At 34.4% G+C, this 17,206-nt stretch overlaps 2 protein-coding genes across 2 annotated transcripts; one reads left to right on the forward strand and one right to left on the reverse strand.

The window, feature by feature from the left end:
* Positions 1-1,946: 1,946 nt before the first annotated feature.
* On the forward strand, positions 1,947-11,054 carry LOC123913862 (auxin response factor 8-like). The gene is made up of 14 exons (XM_045964755.1): positions 1,947-2,659; positions 2,831-2,952; positions 3,091-3,189; positions 3,291-3,347; positions 3,444-3,599; positions 3,679-3,763; positions 6,977-7,067; positions 7,162-7,326; positions 7,412-7,534; positions 7,843-7,918; positions 8,517-8,664; positions 9,093-10,102; positions 10,181-10,371; positions 10,490-11,054. Exons 1-14 carry the CDS (start codon positions 2,614-2,616, stop codon positions 10,665-10,667), a joined length of 2,547 nt encoding a protein of 848 aa, XP_045820711.1. The 5' UTR covers positions 1,947-2,613; the 3' UTR covers positions 10,668-11,054.
* A 4,450-nt stretch (positions 11,055-15,504) lies between these two features.
* Positions 15,505-16,328, reverse strand: LOC123916934. The gene has a single exon (XM_045968525.1). The coding sequence runs from the start codon at positions 16,254-16,256 to the stop codon at positions 15,687-15,689; it is 570 nt and encodes a 189-aa protein (XP_045824481.1). The 5' UTR covers positions 16,257-16,328; the 3' UTR covers positions 15,505-15,686.
* Positions 16,329-17,206: the final 878 nt, after the last annotated feature.

Here is a 17,206-nt window from a genome sequence, read left to right on the forward strand (position 1 = left end):
AATTTTAAATTTTATAAATATAATTATTTTTTATTTAATAAAAATCATAATTTTTCTCCGTATGCCAAATACTATTTTTTCTTTGTATTAACTCTCTGTTTCTTAGGGAATCACCCTTCAATAATCCATATAATTCGGTGACGAGGTAAATAAAATTGGTTCAATAATTATTCCTACAAAATATTGAATTCTAGTTCTCCCAAACAATTCATCTTAAAAGAAATTTATTAACCATTTAAATTCAATTTTTTTTTCGTTTAGTTTTCGTATACCAAATAGTATCTACATATCAGATAATATTTCAATCTTAATAATAAACAAAATAAACTAACTCCTTAACTTCTAGCATACTACTTAGACCCCTCACCATTAGACAAAGAAAACCTAATCACTTGTTCATAATAAATACCTAGTGAAAGTAAAAGACAAAGAAAATATTCAATTAATTATTTGAAAATGTTGTATTAAATATTTGATTTTATTTATTTTTTGTTTACAATGAAGCTGATGATCGAATTCAGGACCTCGAGTGCAACAGTCTGAGCCTCTCTCTTAGACAACCCCGACACTGCAATCTCACGATCTTCTTTACCTCTCTCTAGTAGAATTTTTGTCTTTCGTAAGAATTTCAAGTACATGCTCAATCCATTCCAGCTACTATTTATTTCTAAATTACATATCTTTTAGTTAATTAGTTTATTTTTTTTATATTTTGATGTCAATTTTTTATTTGAAAGGATATTTTGATGTCAATTATTACTTGTGCAAATGGAAAAGGTATTTAGGTAGAAGAGAAAAAGAAATGTTATTAATTTATGTGTTCCATGCTTGGATGCAAATAGGAATGGAGCTCATTGAGGTATACATGAGCCGAACCAACCACCAATCATTCATATCAATATCTTTCCTTTCTCATTCAAAAAATAAATAAATCATTCTTTTCACCTTTTTCTTCTTACTTATTACCCTTCACATCCCACTTGTTATACAAAAAGCACGCGCCTACTTTCTCTCCCTAAATTTTTTTTAACTATTAAAACTTATTTTATTACCATTTATCATGATTTTTTTAGTCAAAAAAATTATTAATTTGAGTAAACTACTGAATTGACTCTTTATCTCTGTAATTCACTCTTGTATAATTTTATGATTCTTTGAATATCTCAAATTAGTTCACATTTCTGCTAAATATTTATCAATTTTTATTGATTTGTTGACATTCATTTTCTAATACTATTAAATACGTCAACATAGAATGTTACGTGTCACGTAGACGATAACTTCACACAATTTAACTACTATATAGTTAACAATCAATTTAAAATGTCATTATTTGGTAAAAAATACATAAAATAATTTGACGGTAAATTAAAAATGTTACATACTAAAAATTTATAATAATTAAGATTTATACGAATAAGTAAAGCATATCTTCACATAAACACAAAATTGAAAAACACTTGACTAAACACTCACTATTTTAATATGGAAAATGCTAACTAGTGCACGGAACACTAGTTAAGGTAATCAAAAATAGTAAAATTATTTTAAAAATTGTGCGGTGTTAACGGTTTAAATTTTAGTTTTTTCGATACATACTTTTTTTTAGTTCCTTAATTAGTGTCAAGACACTTTAGCAATAACCTTAAATATTTTGAAAGAATTAAGAACACTTTTTTTGTTTTGATGGGAGAAAAGTTAAGAATTTATGTGAAAAATTATCTTAATGTTTTTTTTACCAGAACTTTTTTTATTAATATTTGATGGTAATAATTTGCTCTAACCTCAATATTCCGTACTTGAGACAGCGACCGGTGAAGGATGGTGGCACATGCTTGCTGTCACATCAAACAAATTCAACAGTGAAGATTATCCCGTACGGATAATCCAACGGTTCAGATATATTTACCGTCCCATAACTCTCAAACATGAGTTTTCTCTCTCCTACTCTTCTCTCTCTCTCTACTGTGCCCATGTCCAGCTTGGTCGGGGCCCCCTTATATATGCAAGAAAATGAAATGACCCCTTCTTTTAATTCTCTCTCTCTCTCTCTCTCTCTCTCTCTCTCTCTCTTCTGTCATCACTCACTGTGTTACTACTGTAAACACTTGTTTTTCCTCAACAAAAAAATCCTCACACTCGGTCTCAATCGAAAGTGATAGGCCACAAAAGAGGTCCTTTGGTTTTCTTTTCATTTTTTTAATGGTGATCTTGAACAACGTGTCATTCTTGTAGGTTAATTCCAACTGGGTCATGGGTCATCAAGGGTTTGCTTCAAATTTGAAAAATTGAAGTAAAAAACAATACTTTACTTGTTTGTTTTTTTGTTTTAGTGTAAAAGGTTGTTTTTTTAATTTGTTTTAGGATGTTTTTGTTGTGTTTGGATTTTGGGTTTGTTTGTTTTTGAGTATGGAGTAGTGTTAGTGCATTGGTTAGGTAAAGAGAGGAAATGATTGAGGAATGCAAATTGAAATGGCTTGAAGTTAATTGAAGTTTATGGCTTTTAGTTAGTTAGGTTAGGGTTTTCATGTTTATATGTGATTGCCAAATTTATAGTGATAGTGTTTCTTTGAATGAAAGAGAAATAAAGGAAAAGGGTTTAGCTTTGATGAAATGAAGCTTTCAACATCAGGGTTGGGTCAGCAGGGACAACATGAAGGTATCAATTTCAATTCTCTCTTTTTGCTTTATTAACAAATCTTAGTATTTGTTTTGGCTTTTAGTTATACAAATATTTTGTGTCCCTATCATAGGACTCCTTTTGTATTTCTTCAACAATAGTATCCTTATGAGGTTTTTTTATTTCCTTTTCTCTTTTTGATGATGTTAGGAGGAGGAGGGGAGAAGAAATGTCTGAATTCTGAGCTATGGCATGCATGTGCGGGACCGTTAGTGTCCCTACCGACCGCGGGGACTCGTGTGGTTTACTTCCCTCAGGGTCATAGTGAGCAGGTTTTTTACTTTTTTAGTACTCTATTCAAGATTGTTTCAATTTGCATACTATAGAAGATAATGGAAACTTTGTTTTGGAAACAATTCAATAGATTCTATGAATGGAAATTGAGCAGAACATGTTTATATTGATTCTAGGTATCTGCCACAACTAACCGAGAAATTGATGGGCACATACCAAATTACCCTAGCTTGCCACCTCAGTTGGTTTGCCAACTTCACAATGTCACAATGCATGTGAGTGTATTTGTGTTTTTTGTTTAGTTATGATAGTCGAGATATGGTTCTCTATAGCGTAATAAACTCAGTGAAGAACTCGACCGTGTTTTGATTTTCAGGCAGATGTTGAAACGGATGAAGTATATGCTCAAATGACACTACAGCCGTTGACTCCGGTATTGTGATGTTCTTTGGCATGTTTGCATTATGTGTTATAAATTTCTCTTTTATATTTGGAGAACTAAAATTTCCATTTTTTACTATGAATGTAGGAAGAGCAGAAGGATACATTTCTTCCTATGGAATTGGGCATTCCAAGTAAGCAGCCCTCAAACTATTTTTGCAAGACTTTAACGGCCAGTGACACTAGCACACATGGAGGATTCTCTGTTCCTCGCCGTGCAGCTGAGAAAGTTTTCCCTCCGCTGGTAATGTGCACATTTTTCTTGTGTTAAATTCTGGTTGGTGTTGGTGATAGATGCGTTACTCTTAAATTTGTCTATACAGGATTTCTCACAGCAACCACCGGCACAAGAACTAATTGCTAGGGATCTCCATGACGTTGAATGGAAGTTTCGTCATATTTTTCGGGGTAAGAATCTCCGTACGATCTTATTATTTATATCGAGGTTGTGAATATATGCAGCAATGTTTTGGTAGAGTATGCTTATCTTTAGAAACACATGCATATGTATGTGATATATACAGATGAAGTTAAGATTCTCCAGTTTAGAGGGAGAATTTTGTAAAACTAAGGCACTTTAGTAGTTGGAAGGAACTGTCTGGTTTATCTTGAAGATTAAACTAATTTTCAAATCCCTCCCTATATTTTCTTTTGTATATTTTTATTAAGTTCTTATAACGTTAAAGGCTATAAATAAGTCCCGATAATTTTTTAAAAAATCAATGGCATTTCTTATTCTTGACTGTGGGGATTCATCTATAACTTTTAAACAATAAACAATAGCGCACCGGTTTAAAAGTTTCCAAAAAGTATTGTGAAGTGCCTTAGGTCGATTATTAAGATGTCAATCATAGTATGCAAAGTATTGCAAAATGAAATAATGTTTTGAGTATATTGTGGGATATAAAAGTTTTACTCGAAGTTTAAATATATCTTTTTTACTGCATAACCATACAAATTACGTTGTTGTGAAACTGAATTTTATGTGGTAAAGAGCTAATCAGAAGGCAAACTTTATGTTGCAAGGATGAGAACATTATGATGAATAAGTGGTTGCGCGAGACATGATAGAATTAATGTGAATACATTTAAGAAAAAGTCAGGTAAGTGATAAGTATTCGAGCACTTACATTGTGATTGGAATGGTAGATTTTTCAAAGAGAAAGATGCCTACGAGAGAAAGAGCAAAAAAAGAGAAGAACTCCTCGTTTGGTTCAGGAGAGAAATAGAGACGAGAGAGATGAAATAGGTGGTTCCCACCACTTTTAGCTCTCCGCTCAGATGCGAAGAAAGAGCGATGAAGCTTCCTTTTTTTTCTTTGTTTTCCATTTGTACCCGTTTCTCGGTGGCTTCCTTTCCCATAACTTTTGTTATCCTCCATCACAACAACCCCTTCACCGCTTGATTCTGTGACCGACTTTTCCCTTGTTAGATGACACTAGATCTATCCATCTCTTCTTCCCTTTAAGACCCATTTTCTTACCCTCTGCAATTGTGTTTTATATGTGTCGAGTCGAGTAGATCAAAACATAGAAATGTGGTGTAGTGAAGAAGAATGTGGTCACCAGAAGAAGAATTAGGAAAAGAGTGGGAGAGAGAGAAATAAAGGGAAGCAAGGAAAATCTGGATTGTTCGTTTGTAATCGATTTTCAATCAAAAATAAAAATAATGCAATATAAATATTACACGAGTTTTATTAATTAAAACTAAAGATTAAGTTAATTTTTATAAACAATGTGAAATTGTATAATAATATTCATAAAAAAATGTATATTAATAAAATTAATTAATTTTTAGAATAAGGATATTTTTGTCTTTTTAAAAATTAAGCACACCTCTCTCTCTCTCTCTCTCTCTCTCTTATATTTCTCTTCTCTTTCTTTTAAACCAAACAACACCTCAAATCTACTCTATTTCTCACCTCTCTTCTCTTACTCTTTCTCACCTCTTTCTCTCTTCTCAATTTCTTCTCACAACCAAACAGACCCTTAGAGAACTCTCCCTTAAGTCAATCCACTTAAATACTCCAAATATCCCATACTACTCGATGTGGGACTTTGGCACCCCATAATACCCAAATCCCTACCGGTTAGATGTGACATTGTAAAAATGATGGTAGAGTCTCGTCTTTGATGGTTTAGGCATGTACGGAGAAAACCTGTATACATGCCTAACAATAGGGCACACAAGATGGATTAAATTCATAGTTAGAGAGGCCAAGGAAAACTTTAGGCCACAATATCGAGAGAGATTTAGATTTAAATGGTCTATCACTAGAGTGATTCATGATAGATACTATGGAATTGCTCAACTCATTTAGCTGGCGTCATAGTGGAAAAGGCTTTGATTGGTATTGTTGTTGGTCTACATTAAATTTAAGATCATTGCGGCATATCATAAATGATCATGATTTGGGAAGCTTCCTGTTTGTAGATGCACCACATATATATTGCTAACTACTTCCTAGCATTTTTCTTTTGTTGCTTTCATTAGTAATGTGTATGGAAAATCCATCAACGTAATGATTAGATCCCAAATCCTGATATGAACTAGCAAGAATAAAATCAGCTATCTTTAATACTCTGGAGTCTGGACTATCTCCGATAGTGGCCATCCATGTTGTATGGGGAGCTTGAATAATACCCAAACTTGAGTGATTTGACCATGGATTGTGGCCGTGATGGTTGGCTGAATAGGAGACTTGTGTTACGAAAGCTTATGTATCAATCCTCTTCCATTATTTTATAGTTTTACCGTTTAAGAGAAAAATAGCCGGTAAATGTAATACCTTGTACTTTCACTTGCTTCATTTCATTTATTTGCTGTTTTAAGTTGATCTCACAAATTTGCTTATTTGTGTTTCGGTTTCAGAGCCATTCTTTCTGCTACAACAGAAGCACAAACTTTAAGTGCACTATTTTTAAATTAGAGAAATGTACTGAAATCATTAATAAATTATGCTACCCATATAACATTCTAATACATGCAACTTTTAATACTTAGGTTTACTCAAACTCTAATTTCTACCAAAATCAAACTTAATAAGAACTCACCTTGACTGTTTGAAGGTAGTTCTTGATGGGTGAGTGAAAATGATGAAGATTGGAGAAATCCCTAGCACTTGAGTTCCAACTTCTTCTCTTTTGTTAACTCATAATGCAGACCCAATGTATAATCTTCTTCACTAAGCTTGTTAATAAGGTAGAAGGTGTTTATTCTTCTTGAATCCTAAGCATGCATGTGGTGTTAATGGTGAATTTGAAGAAAACTACATTGGAGGGGGTGGGGTTGTGTTCTGCCTAGAGGAAAGAGAGAGGGAGAGACTAAAATTGTTTTTCTTTTTTCTTTTTCCCAACACTCACTATATGTATACTTGTTGATAGAGTTTTACAATAATGTCCCTCTATAGTATAGTTTCTTCTCTATGATACTATTCCTCTTCTCATATTTACTAATAAGTCCTATTTAAATTAGTGACTTAATTTAACATAAAGTTACTTATAATCATTTTTTACTATAATAATAAAATGGGTTGTTACAACCCATACACGAGAACAATTTTTTTTTCCAATTGTATTTTTAACCCTTGCTAATGCATTTGTTGCTTGCATGTAATTTCAGGACAGCCAAAACGGCACCTTCTTACTACAGGCTGGAGTATATTTGTTAGTGCCAAGAGACTTGTCGCTGGAGATTCCGTGCTTTTCATATGGTGCTTGTTTCCTTTTCTTTTTTGGTTGTTTTCCATCCCCTTGAAAACTAGACATTAATTCTTTTATGTTCATACCATGTATGTTTGCTTATAGGAATGAGAAGAATCAGCTCCTTTTGGGAATACGTCGAGCCAATCGACCGCAAACTGTGATGCCATCATCAGTTCTGTCCAGTGATAGTATGCACATTGGACTTCTTGCGGCTGCTGCCCATGCTGCAGCAACTAATAGCTGTTTTACTGTCTTCTATAATCCAAGGTTGTAAATGTTGTCTGAGCTTTCATTTGTGAATTCTTAATAATAAATTAGAAAATGCTTCTTCTGATAGTTACATCATGTGCAGGGCTAGTCCATCCGAGTTTGTCATACCACTTTCAAAATATATCAAAGCTGTGTACCATACACGTATCTCTGTTGGTATGCGCTTCAGGATGCTTTTCGAGACCGAAGAGTCAAGTGTCCGCAGGTACATGTAGACATCAGTTACTATCTGTCCTTGCTACTTATTTTTCTTTAAGCAACTGATGTATTGTCAAATAGCAAATATAGCGGCATTATATCATAGTGGAATTTTACTATGCTATAGCACTATAGCATAGTAGAATTTAACAAACCGCTATTAGTATTTTCTATGATCCACAATTGTCATGTGAGACGGAAAGCTTGGCTTCAATATTAGGGCGCCGGAAACCTTCACGAAAAGTACTACCATCTGGTAGTACCACACCATACTATTTTGCATTTACTTATCCATGTCTCGCTTTTGTTTTGTAGATACATGGGTACAATAACTGGCATAAGTGATCTGGATGCTGTTCGATGGCCGAATTCTCATTGGCGCTCTGTCAAGGTAAGTAAAGATCACAATGTAAAGTGTTTGAAAGATCAGATAGCACAGCAGCACATATGATAACTATTGTGCCTAAGGAGGAGCGCGGTCTTCCTAGATATCTTGCTGTCCTTAATAAATTACTTGTGATGTTGTAGCGCTTATCTAATTTTGAATATTCAAATTGTATAGCAAAGTGGTTCCCCCTAACCTACACCCCTTATTCCCAACCAAATGACCAATTGCATCAAATCCTTCGTTATGTGGATGTAACCTCTATAGGTGGCTTCTTATTGTCCTTGAAAGCATTAACCTAATCATTAAAACTCTACCATTAAATGTACACCTATGCTTTCAATCAATGTAATTTTCACAATTTTTGTATTTCTACCTTCAGGTCCTAATTAGTTTTGAAATTCTAGAATCCTTGTCTGCCTAGTAAAAATATTTAAGATATTATATTATATTTATGTTAGAAAATAAGTTAGATGTATCACACACACCTTTATGATTGTCCCTAAAGATTGAACTACAGCAGCAACATTTTAATACTCAGTTCAATTTTACTAGACGTTTTAAAGGATTATTCTAACTTGGTCGTTTTATCTGCTGTGAATAGGTTGGTTGGGATGAATCAACAGCAGGAGAGAGACAGCCACGGGTATCGTTATGGGAAATTGAGCCTTTAACAACATTCCCAATGTATCCATCATTGTTCCCCCTCAGATTGAAACGCCCGTGGCATCCTGGCACCTCATCTTTACTTGGTACATTTTTCCATGTCATTCTATCTGTGCAACTTGGTTTACAATTTACAAATTTTGATCTGTAATTTTTTTTTACTATTACTTATGACGAGGTATGACATGTTATGTAGTTGAAAGCAATTGATAGTTGAAGTTAGTGAGACACTGCATAGTGCTTAGTATTTTTATAAAATAAGGTGACATTTTTGTAATTATTCATAAAAATAGGAAACAGAAACAAAAATTATATTTTCAAACCAAACTAGTCGTAAGATTTGGCAGCTTCCATATTTCATCCATTCATGTCCAGAACACGGGGACGGGATTTTCTATTGTTGATCCGCATTTTAGGGTGACAGTGTCTCGTCTTTCTAACTTCTCAAAAAATGAGTTTGGTTATTTTGAGGATCTTCTTGTGTATGCTTTACTTACCCGGGATGTTGTCACAGATGGAAGAGATGAAGCAAATGGTCTAATGTGGATGAGAGGTGGACCTGCAGACCAAGGTCTCAATTCCCTAAATTTTCAAGGCGCTTCTGGTTTATTACCCTGGATGCAGCAGAGACTCGATCCAACTTTACTCGGAAGTGATCAGAGTCAACAATACCAAGCAATGTTGGCAGCTGGATTGCAGAACATGGGTAGTGGTGGATATCTCATGAGGCCACAAATGATGAATTTTCAACAGCAGCCTATCAATTACCTTCAATCAGGAAACAATAACTCGTCTTTGCAACTTCAGCAGCCTCAAATAATTCAACAAACAGTTAATATGATGCCGCAGCCACAAGCCCAAGTACTTACAGAAAACCTGTCTCAGCTACTTCAGAAACCAAATAACAATCAAGAAGTGCAAGCTCAACAGCAGCAACATAGTTATCAAGATACACTTCTAATTCAAAATGATCAGCTCCATCAGAGACAACAATCGAACTTGCCGTCACCATCGTATTCAAAACCAGATTTCCTTGAGCGAAACATAAAGTTCTCTGCTTCAGTTCCGTCCGGACAAAACATGCTTGGTTCGCTTTGCCCTGAAGGAACTGGTAATCTCTTGAATCTATCAACTCTATCCAGAAGTGGTCAGTCGTTGATGACTGAACAGTTACCCCAACAATCATGGACTCCGAAGTATGGAAACATGCAAGTCAATGTGTTTGGCAGCTCAATGTCGCATGCACAATATTCTGGAAAAGAATCCGGGATGGTGTCCTCACATTGTGATTCAGATGCCCAAAACCATACTCTCTCGGGTGTCAATATCGATTCATCTGGCCTTCTGCTCCCCACCACTGTCCCAGGTTACACTACTTCATCGGCTGACACTAGTGCATCAACTATGCAACTAGGGGAGTCAGGATTTCAGGGTTCTCTATATGCCTGCATTCAAGATTCATCGTCATTTTTGCAAAATGCAGAGCAAAACGACCCACAAAACCAGAACCCAACATTTGTGAAGGTATGATTTTCAAGTAATCCGCAAAACTTTTGTCTGTCCTTCAATTGAATTTAACGGTGTAATTTTGTCTCGTCGCAGGTTTACAAATCGGGATCGGTTGGGCGTTCACTTGACATCTCTCGGTTCAACAGCTATCGTGAGCTGCGAGAGGAGTTGGGTCAGATGTTTGGAATTGAGGGAAAATTAGAAGACCCTCTTAGATCAGGCTGGCAGCTTGTGTTCGTCGACCGGGAGAATGATGTTCTTCTCCTTGGCGACGATCCGTGGGAGTAAGTACCAGTTTCAATTACACCAAGACTCATGCTAAATTCGCGATTAAAAAATACTTATCCTTTGATATATTTTTTAAAAATTATATAACATGAGTTCATTGTTCATTCTCTGTAGATCATTTGTGAATAACGTTTGGTATATCAAAATACTTTCACCGGAAGATATTCAGAAGATGGGAGAACAAGCGGTAGAAACGCTTGCGCTAGGTTCAGTACAAAGGCTTAACGGCAGTGGTGAATCTCACCACATTGTTTCTGGACAACCACCATCAATTGGCTCACTTGAATACTGAGAACACGATGATTCCAAAATGTGTGTAACCTTCAGGTTCCATGCAGTTAAGACAACTTTATGCGTATTATTATTTTCGATGGAATGTACTGTTAATCTATTCCACTATTCCACATGTCATCTTTATTATTTATGTCAGGACTTGAGAAGAAAATATACATTTATGATAAGAAAATTAGGACAAGCTTTTGTGAACCTGAACTTGGCACATTGAAAGCTAGAATTAATGCTGCTACTGTTATTTAAGCATTTGATTAACTTATTGCTTGTACTTATGTACTCTATAGATAGGCAACTAGAGAAGACTGTTTAAGCTTTAGTTGTCTTTAATATTCTACTATATGAGCAGTATATGACTCTTCTGTCATTAAAATTACAACTATTCTTATCTCTATCCCCAACATATATGTCCACTTTGAGTAGTATTATGGATCTGCTGCTGTAGTAGATATTCAAACACAGCCGTTGGTTTTTAAGATCATACTGTTCAGATTACGTAGCAATTGTAACACAGTTAAACGATCTCAACTGTTGATCTAAATTGGACGGTTGAAAGCAGTAACTGCCTGTGTGACGCAGTTACTGCGTCAAATCCAATTCCGAGTACCATGCTTGCAGTTAACTAACTATTTGAGTGTTTTATTTATGAATGTTTTAATTACATTTTTGAAACTGTTTTTCTCCGTTTTATTGTCAGCAGAATGTATTATTCTTGTGTAAGTAATTGATATATTCTTGTGAGCAAATGAATAAACGATATTTACTAAAAACGGAAAGGGGAAACAGTTTCAAATGAATAACTAATAGTTACACAAGAATATATTGAATACGTTTACCATCTAACTTATCTGATAAAAAAACTTAATTGTACAAATGAAAAATTACAACTATTCTTGGTTCATATATATCATCCTCATAGATATGACATCTATTAGTTGTTTGTGTCTAAGGGTGGTACGTCATTTTCATTTGAGCGTCCAATAATATATTAAAAGTCGATTCTCACATGTGCTCTTACTAAATTTATACTTGATCTATACTCTAGTAAAAATGTGAAATAAATTCTATTTGTAAGACTAAAAATAACATGACCATTTGGATAGCATGTGTAGTCAAGATAGATATAGCAGTCCGATTAAGATCAGACGGTCTAAATTTAAAATAGTCATGCAGTTCGATCAAATCTTCTTTTAATTTGGTATGTTTGATCATGATTGGACGGTCATATCTGTTCTGATTGCATGAGTGCATGCAAACCGAATCCTTAAAATGATTACAAGATACCAAAAGAATTCTTCAGATATTTTTGGTGTCTATAGATGAAATGACAAACACCAATATCAGTTATAGTCACATAATTGTGAGTTGATTTGAATCCGAATAAAGATGTTCAATCTAACAATATTAATATTGACAGTTGAACTAGTACAAACACTTTTTTCTTTTGGTTTGTAGATAAAATAATAAATATTACTGAAATTTAAATATAACTGCAAGATTTTAGATTTAAATCTGAGTAAAAGCTTTCGATTTAATAATACCAACATTGTCGATTGAACTGGAACATAGAAACACAATTTTTAAGGTTTTATTCGATATTTAAATAGAAATTCGTACATTTTACATACACCAGAACAGTAAATTGAGTTTGGATTTTTCTCCTTTTGATTTGTCATGAGATGAATACTCCATATATCCTTTTCATAATATATGGTTTTGATATTTTAATAAACACAGGTCTTTGAGAAAATTTGAGACCCATATTAGTCTTTAAAAAAAAATTATTTACTCATCAAGCAATTGTTTTGCATTAGGTCTTGTTCTGCATTATTTAGACAAATACTTTTATGTTGACTCCAAGTCTCCAGTTGATGACTTGTGTTTGTGAACCTCATATTGGTCCTTTTCGCTTGTGAATGAGAACAGAGGATTCAAGTCCATATCTGAGTGTTGTCTTATTGCTCTCTTCTTTTCTTTTCTTTTTTTGAAAACTCGATATCCGATCTTAGGACCGACTAATTCGATGGACCAATCTCACCGCCTACTTGCGAGATCCCATTTAAATCCAGATTTTTTTTACTCTGTATGGACTAGCCCAAGTGAACACCACCGGGTGGGTTGTATTCCTTTGCAGTTTGGCTAATACCTTTTTATCGGATATCATGCTCCTCACCAAATTAAACACCTCAACCAACATTGTTAAAAATAAATTCCTCTCTATACTTGACAATCTAGTCCCCAATTTCACATATGCTGGAAATGGTATCCAATTTAGGATATGATTGTCATAAGCTTTCACCAATGTTGGAATTTTTCAATGGTAGGGACTAAATTGTCCATTTTTAATTATTTGACGGTACCTAATTGTTCCCTTGTAAATGATATGACACATCGAATAGTCATTTGATGGGTCAGTGTATATGTTAGCATAAAAAAAAATTATGATTTTTCATATATATAAAGACTAAGTTGTTCCAATTTATTACTGTGAGGACTATAAAAGGCTTTTACTTTTTAGGAACTAAATTTAGTCTCAAATTTTGAGTGACTAAAATACAATTAACAACACATAACCTCCCCACATCACTCATATACATAGGACTGAAATCTAAGAGGATTTTGAATATTGGAAATTTCCCTTTAATGAAATTTACTCATACCAGAATCGGATTTGATTCACCACTGTAGTAAACTCATAATTTGATGCAGTAGTGAATCTTGATCGTCCATCTGCAATCCAACAATTCTAAATACACAATCCAAATTTTGATAATTTCATAGTATGAAATCTCGACCATTTATTTTTTATTGGACAGTCCAAATCAGTTACTTCGTAGTTATTGCATTGACACAGTAACAGTTAAATTCAATCCCCTCAAAATCCCACACTTTAAAAACACTTATCATCCCTTTATTCTATTACTGACTAGTCCTGCTACCTTAAGAATACACAGGTAAGTTGGAATGGAGTACCAACGCATATGGTATCAACAATATTTTTCTTTTTTATCATCTTTATTGTGCTTATGACTGAAAAAATAACCTTTCCAAACAACTGTCCAGTATGGCACTGTTTGCCAAACAGTGTTTGGTTTAGGGCATCCACTATTCTTTTGAAACATGGTGGAATGGTGGTGAAAGCAAGCAGGCCCTGCTTGGGAGATACTAATATGAAGGCTTCAATTGAAAGCATTACCATAAATATGATACAACAAATCCATAGGACAATATATTAGTATTAAGCTACTACTTCCTGTATCTTGTTAAACGACCACAACGCCGCACAAGCATAGAGCGTATAGGAACAATTTACCATAATATACAGTTCAATTAAGGTTTATACTAAGCTAAACGAGACGGGGAGATTCGGGTTCCTCACGATACAATTGTGTTCACAATAATTAATTGTTCCTCACCAGTCACTGCTTAAACTAATAAAATTCATTTTCTTGCTGTTAATTCAAAACCTGGTGAAAAACCCAGAGATAGTATATGTACAAAGGCCTCTCAAAAGCTTAAGGCTTTAGCAACTTCCCACTTCATTGAAGAGGATATTAGAAGATTCACATAACTAGAATAGACTGTGTCCTATCACAGAAAATTAACTTTCAAGTTCAATTTCAACAGGCAATGGTCATCATTTGCTTATAATGCCGGAACTTCCCTGATTTTTACAATATTAATAATAGAAAATTGCACAACCGATTGGGAAGACAGTAAAGGGGACTTAAATTATGCGGAAGAAAAGCTAAGGGGTCAATAAAAACTGAGCAGGAAAAATAACTTCACATTTTGTCTGTAACAAAATTATATCAGAGAACCTTAAAAAGCAACAATCAAAATCAAACCATTTTAGCCAATAATTACAGGTGTTAATAGTATGGAAAGTTTCCCCCCTTAACTGATCCTTAAATTCGGAGTCAAATGTTTAAACTAAAACTCAACACTAGACCTAAAAATATCCAAAAATGAATAGACGTGACAAAGACTAGGTTGGAAAAATTGACAGCAAATTGACCCAAGATGTAAACTAATATGTTGTAAACATTAGTGTTTCTATTTACACAAAAGTATCTTGTGACTTCAATGTAGCTTTTTGGGTGTAGAATATGGTTCCAAATGAATAAAAAGATAGATTAATTCAAAAACAGAAAGTTACATATATGTAAAAGCACTTTGGATCCTTCTCCAGTATGTAACATGATGGTTGAGTTCAAAACAGCAGATTGAGGAAGAGGCAAAATCCCTAAATAAAAAAGAAATGAAACTGGCAATTATCCGACACATTATCCCAGATGATGGCTGTATGTGTTACAGACAGAACAGGTAACCCACACATTATCCCAAATCTTTCACTAACCTGATAACTGAATCATAACATAAAACCATACTTCAAGCCTATTTTTATTGTTAAACAAGGTCAAATCGAAATAGTTTGAACTGGGTTATGTAAATTGGTTCGGTGGGTTTATGAAAACCCTCCACACATCATAATAAGTAAACAAAACCAGACTTCATATAATTTGCTTTAGATCCACCATTTGTTTAATAAGCTAATCATTGGAACCTAAATCTGCATATAATATAATGCAGTACTAGAAAAGCAAATTTTCCAGATAAAATGATGCTATAACAAAATACTCCATAATGTACCATACATATATGATGATTACTACTTCCATTTGTATCAAGATTCAAGATTCCTTAACATATTTCACACATGATTCAAGGCTTCCACATTGAAAAATCAACACAGAAAACCAATATCATAAATACTAGAGTTTTCCAATTAATAATAATAGTAATAATAATAATCCTAAAATATTGCAAATACATAATCAAGTTCAAAAGTAAACATGTAATCATAAAGAAACAATTACTCATACAAGGCAATAGTTTGCACCTTTCGGTGTTTCTTTTACATTCAAATTCCACTATGATTATTAACAATACACATAAACCACACGGTTATACTTATACTATGAATTACTAACAATTTCATTTTTTAAATTTTCATACCCTAATCCTTCGCCGGTGGTGCGGGAGCAGTAGCAGCAGCCACCTCAGCCGCCGGAATCTTGACATATCCCATTTTCTTAGGGCTTTCAATCTCATCATCAGAGAATTCACCATAAGCGGCAGCACGGAGTTCATGGCGAGTGGTGAAGACGGACCAGACCAAGTACATGGTAGCGGCGGTAAGAGCACCACAACCAACGCCGAAAAGTAAAGCTAGAGCAACGCTGAGGATATCCTTGGTACGATCGCGAAGGGAAGAGAAATCGTAAGCGTCGGTGGAAAACCCTAAGGGGCCGCGTGGATGCGACGCGCCTTGAGATTGAGTTTCTAATTGTAGGTTAGAGTGTTGGAACGGACGATCGATGACGAATTCGTAGGGTTTGTCGTTGATGAAGAGAGGAGAAATGGATCGGATCTCGGTGATGGTGGCGTAGGTGTTGGAAGAAGGGTTACGGATGGAGTAGGAGGAGATGATGAAGGTGCGGCAAGGACGAGCGGTTACGGTGGTGGTGGAGAGAGCGATGAGGAGAATGACGGCGGCGATTGGGAGACGGAGGAGGAGAGAAGCCATGGCGGAGAGATTGAAATTGGAAGAGGTTTTCGTTTTTTGTTTGTTTAATTTTTGTTGTTAAAGAAAAAGAGAGAAAGAAAAGGGAAAAAGATAAGAAAATTAACGGAAGAAGACAAAAGCTGACGTGGATCCCCAAAGATCTAGTCCACGTCAATAGCACGAATCATAAACCTTGCTCTTCAAAAGGAAAAAGAAAATTAGTCTTCTATTTTTAATTTGATGGAGTAATCTTTTTTTCGACTAGGCAATCTTGATTTCTAATTTTAATTTATTTTTTATTTGACAATTCAAATTTTTTTTTTATGTATTAACCATCCAACTATGATTCTTTCAACAAATTTGTTTTAGATAAATTCATCAATTACTCGTGCTTAATATTTATTTTTATTTTTTTTACAATTTAATTTGCTAATGTGAGAACAATATCTTATGATATGGATTTTATATTTGATAAATTTAGATTTAATGAGAATTGAGGATTTTAATTTTGGGGTTTAGATTGAAGGAAACAAATCATATAATAGACAACTTGTAGATATTTGGTGGATAAAAAATTATTTTGACATTTTATACGACTTGTGCAGATGACAAAAAAATGTCGTTTGGTTTAGTGAGACAAGAGAAGAAGTAATAACGAGTCAATGTTTCAGGATCACAAGAGAATGATACATTATACTTCCACCCAAATCTTAATGGTTTGTTTGGTTTAAGAGAAACAAGAAGTAAAGAAAGAGGAAGGAGAGAAAGTTTGAAGAATATTCTATTTAACTTCAAGTCATTATGCTCATATTCGAACATAACGACTTGAGGGACTCCTGTTTTGGACTGGGCCTTGAGCCCAATAGCAGAGGAAAGTCCATAGATCAAAGAGCGTAAGCCCAAGTGACGAGCGGCCCACGAGTCTGATCCCTATGCACCAACGGTCTCAATGTCCGACGCATTGTAAATGT

Source organism: Trifolium pratense, linkage group LG3, assembly GCF_020283565.1.
Source record: "Trifolium pratense cultivar HEN17-A07 linkage group LG3, ARS_RC_1.1, whole genome shotgun sequence".
Lineage (NCBI taxonomy): Eukaryota > Viridiplantae > Streptophyta > Magnoliopsida > Fabales > Fabaceae > Trifolium > Trifolium pratense.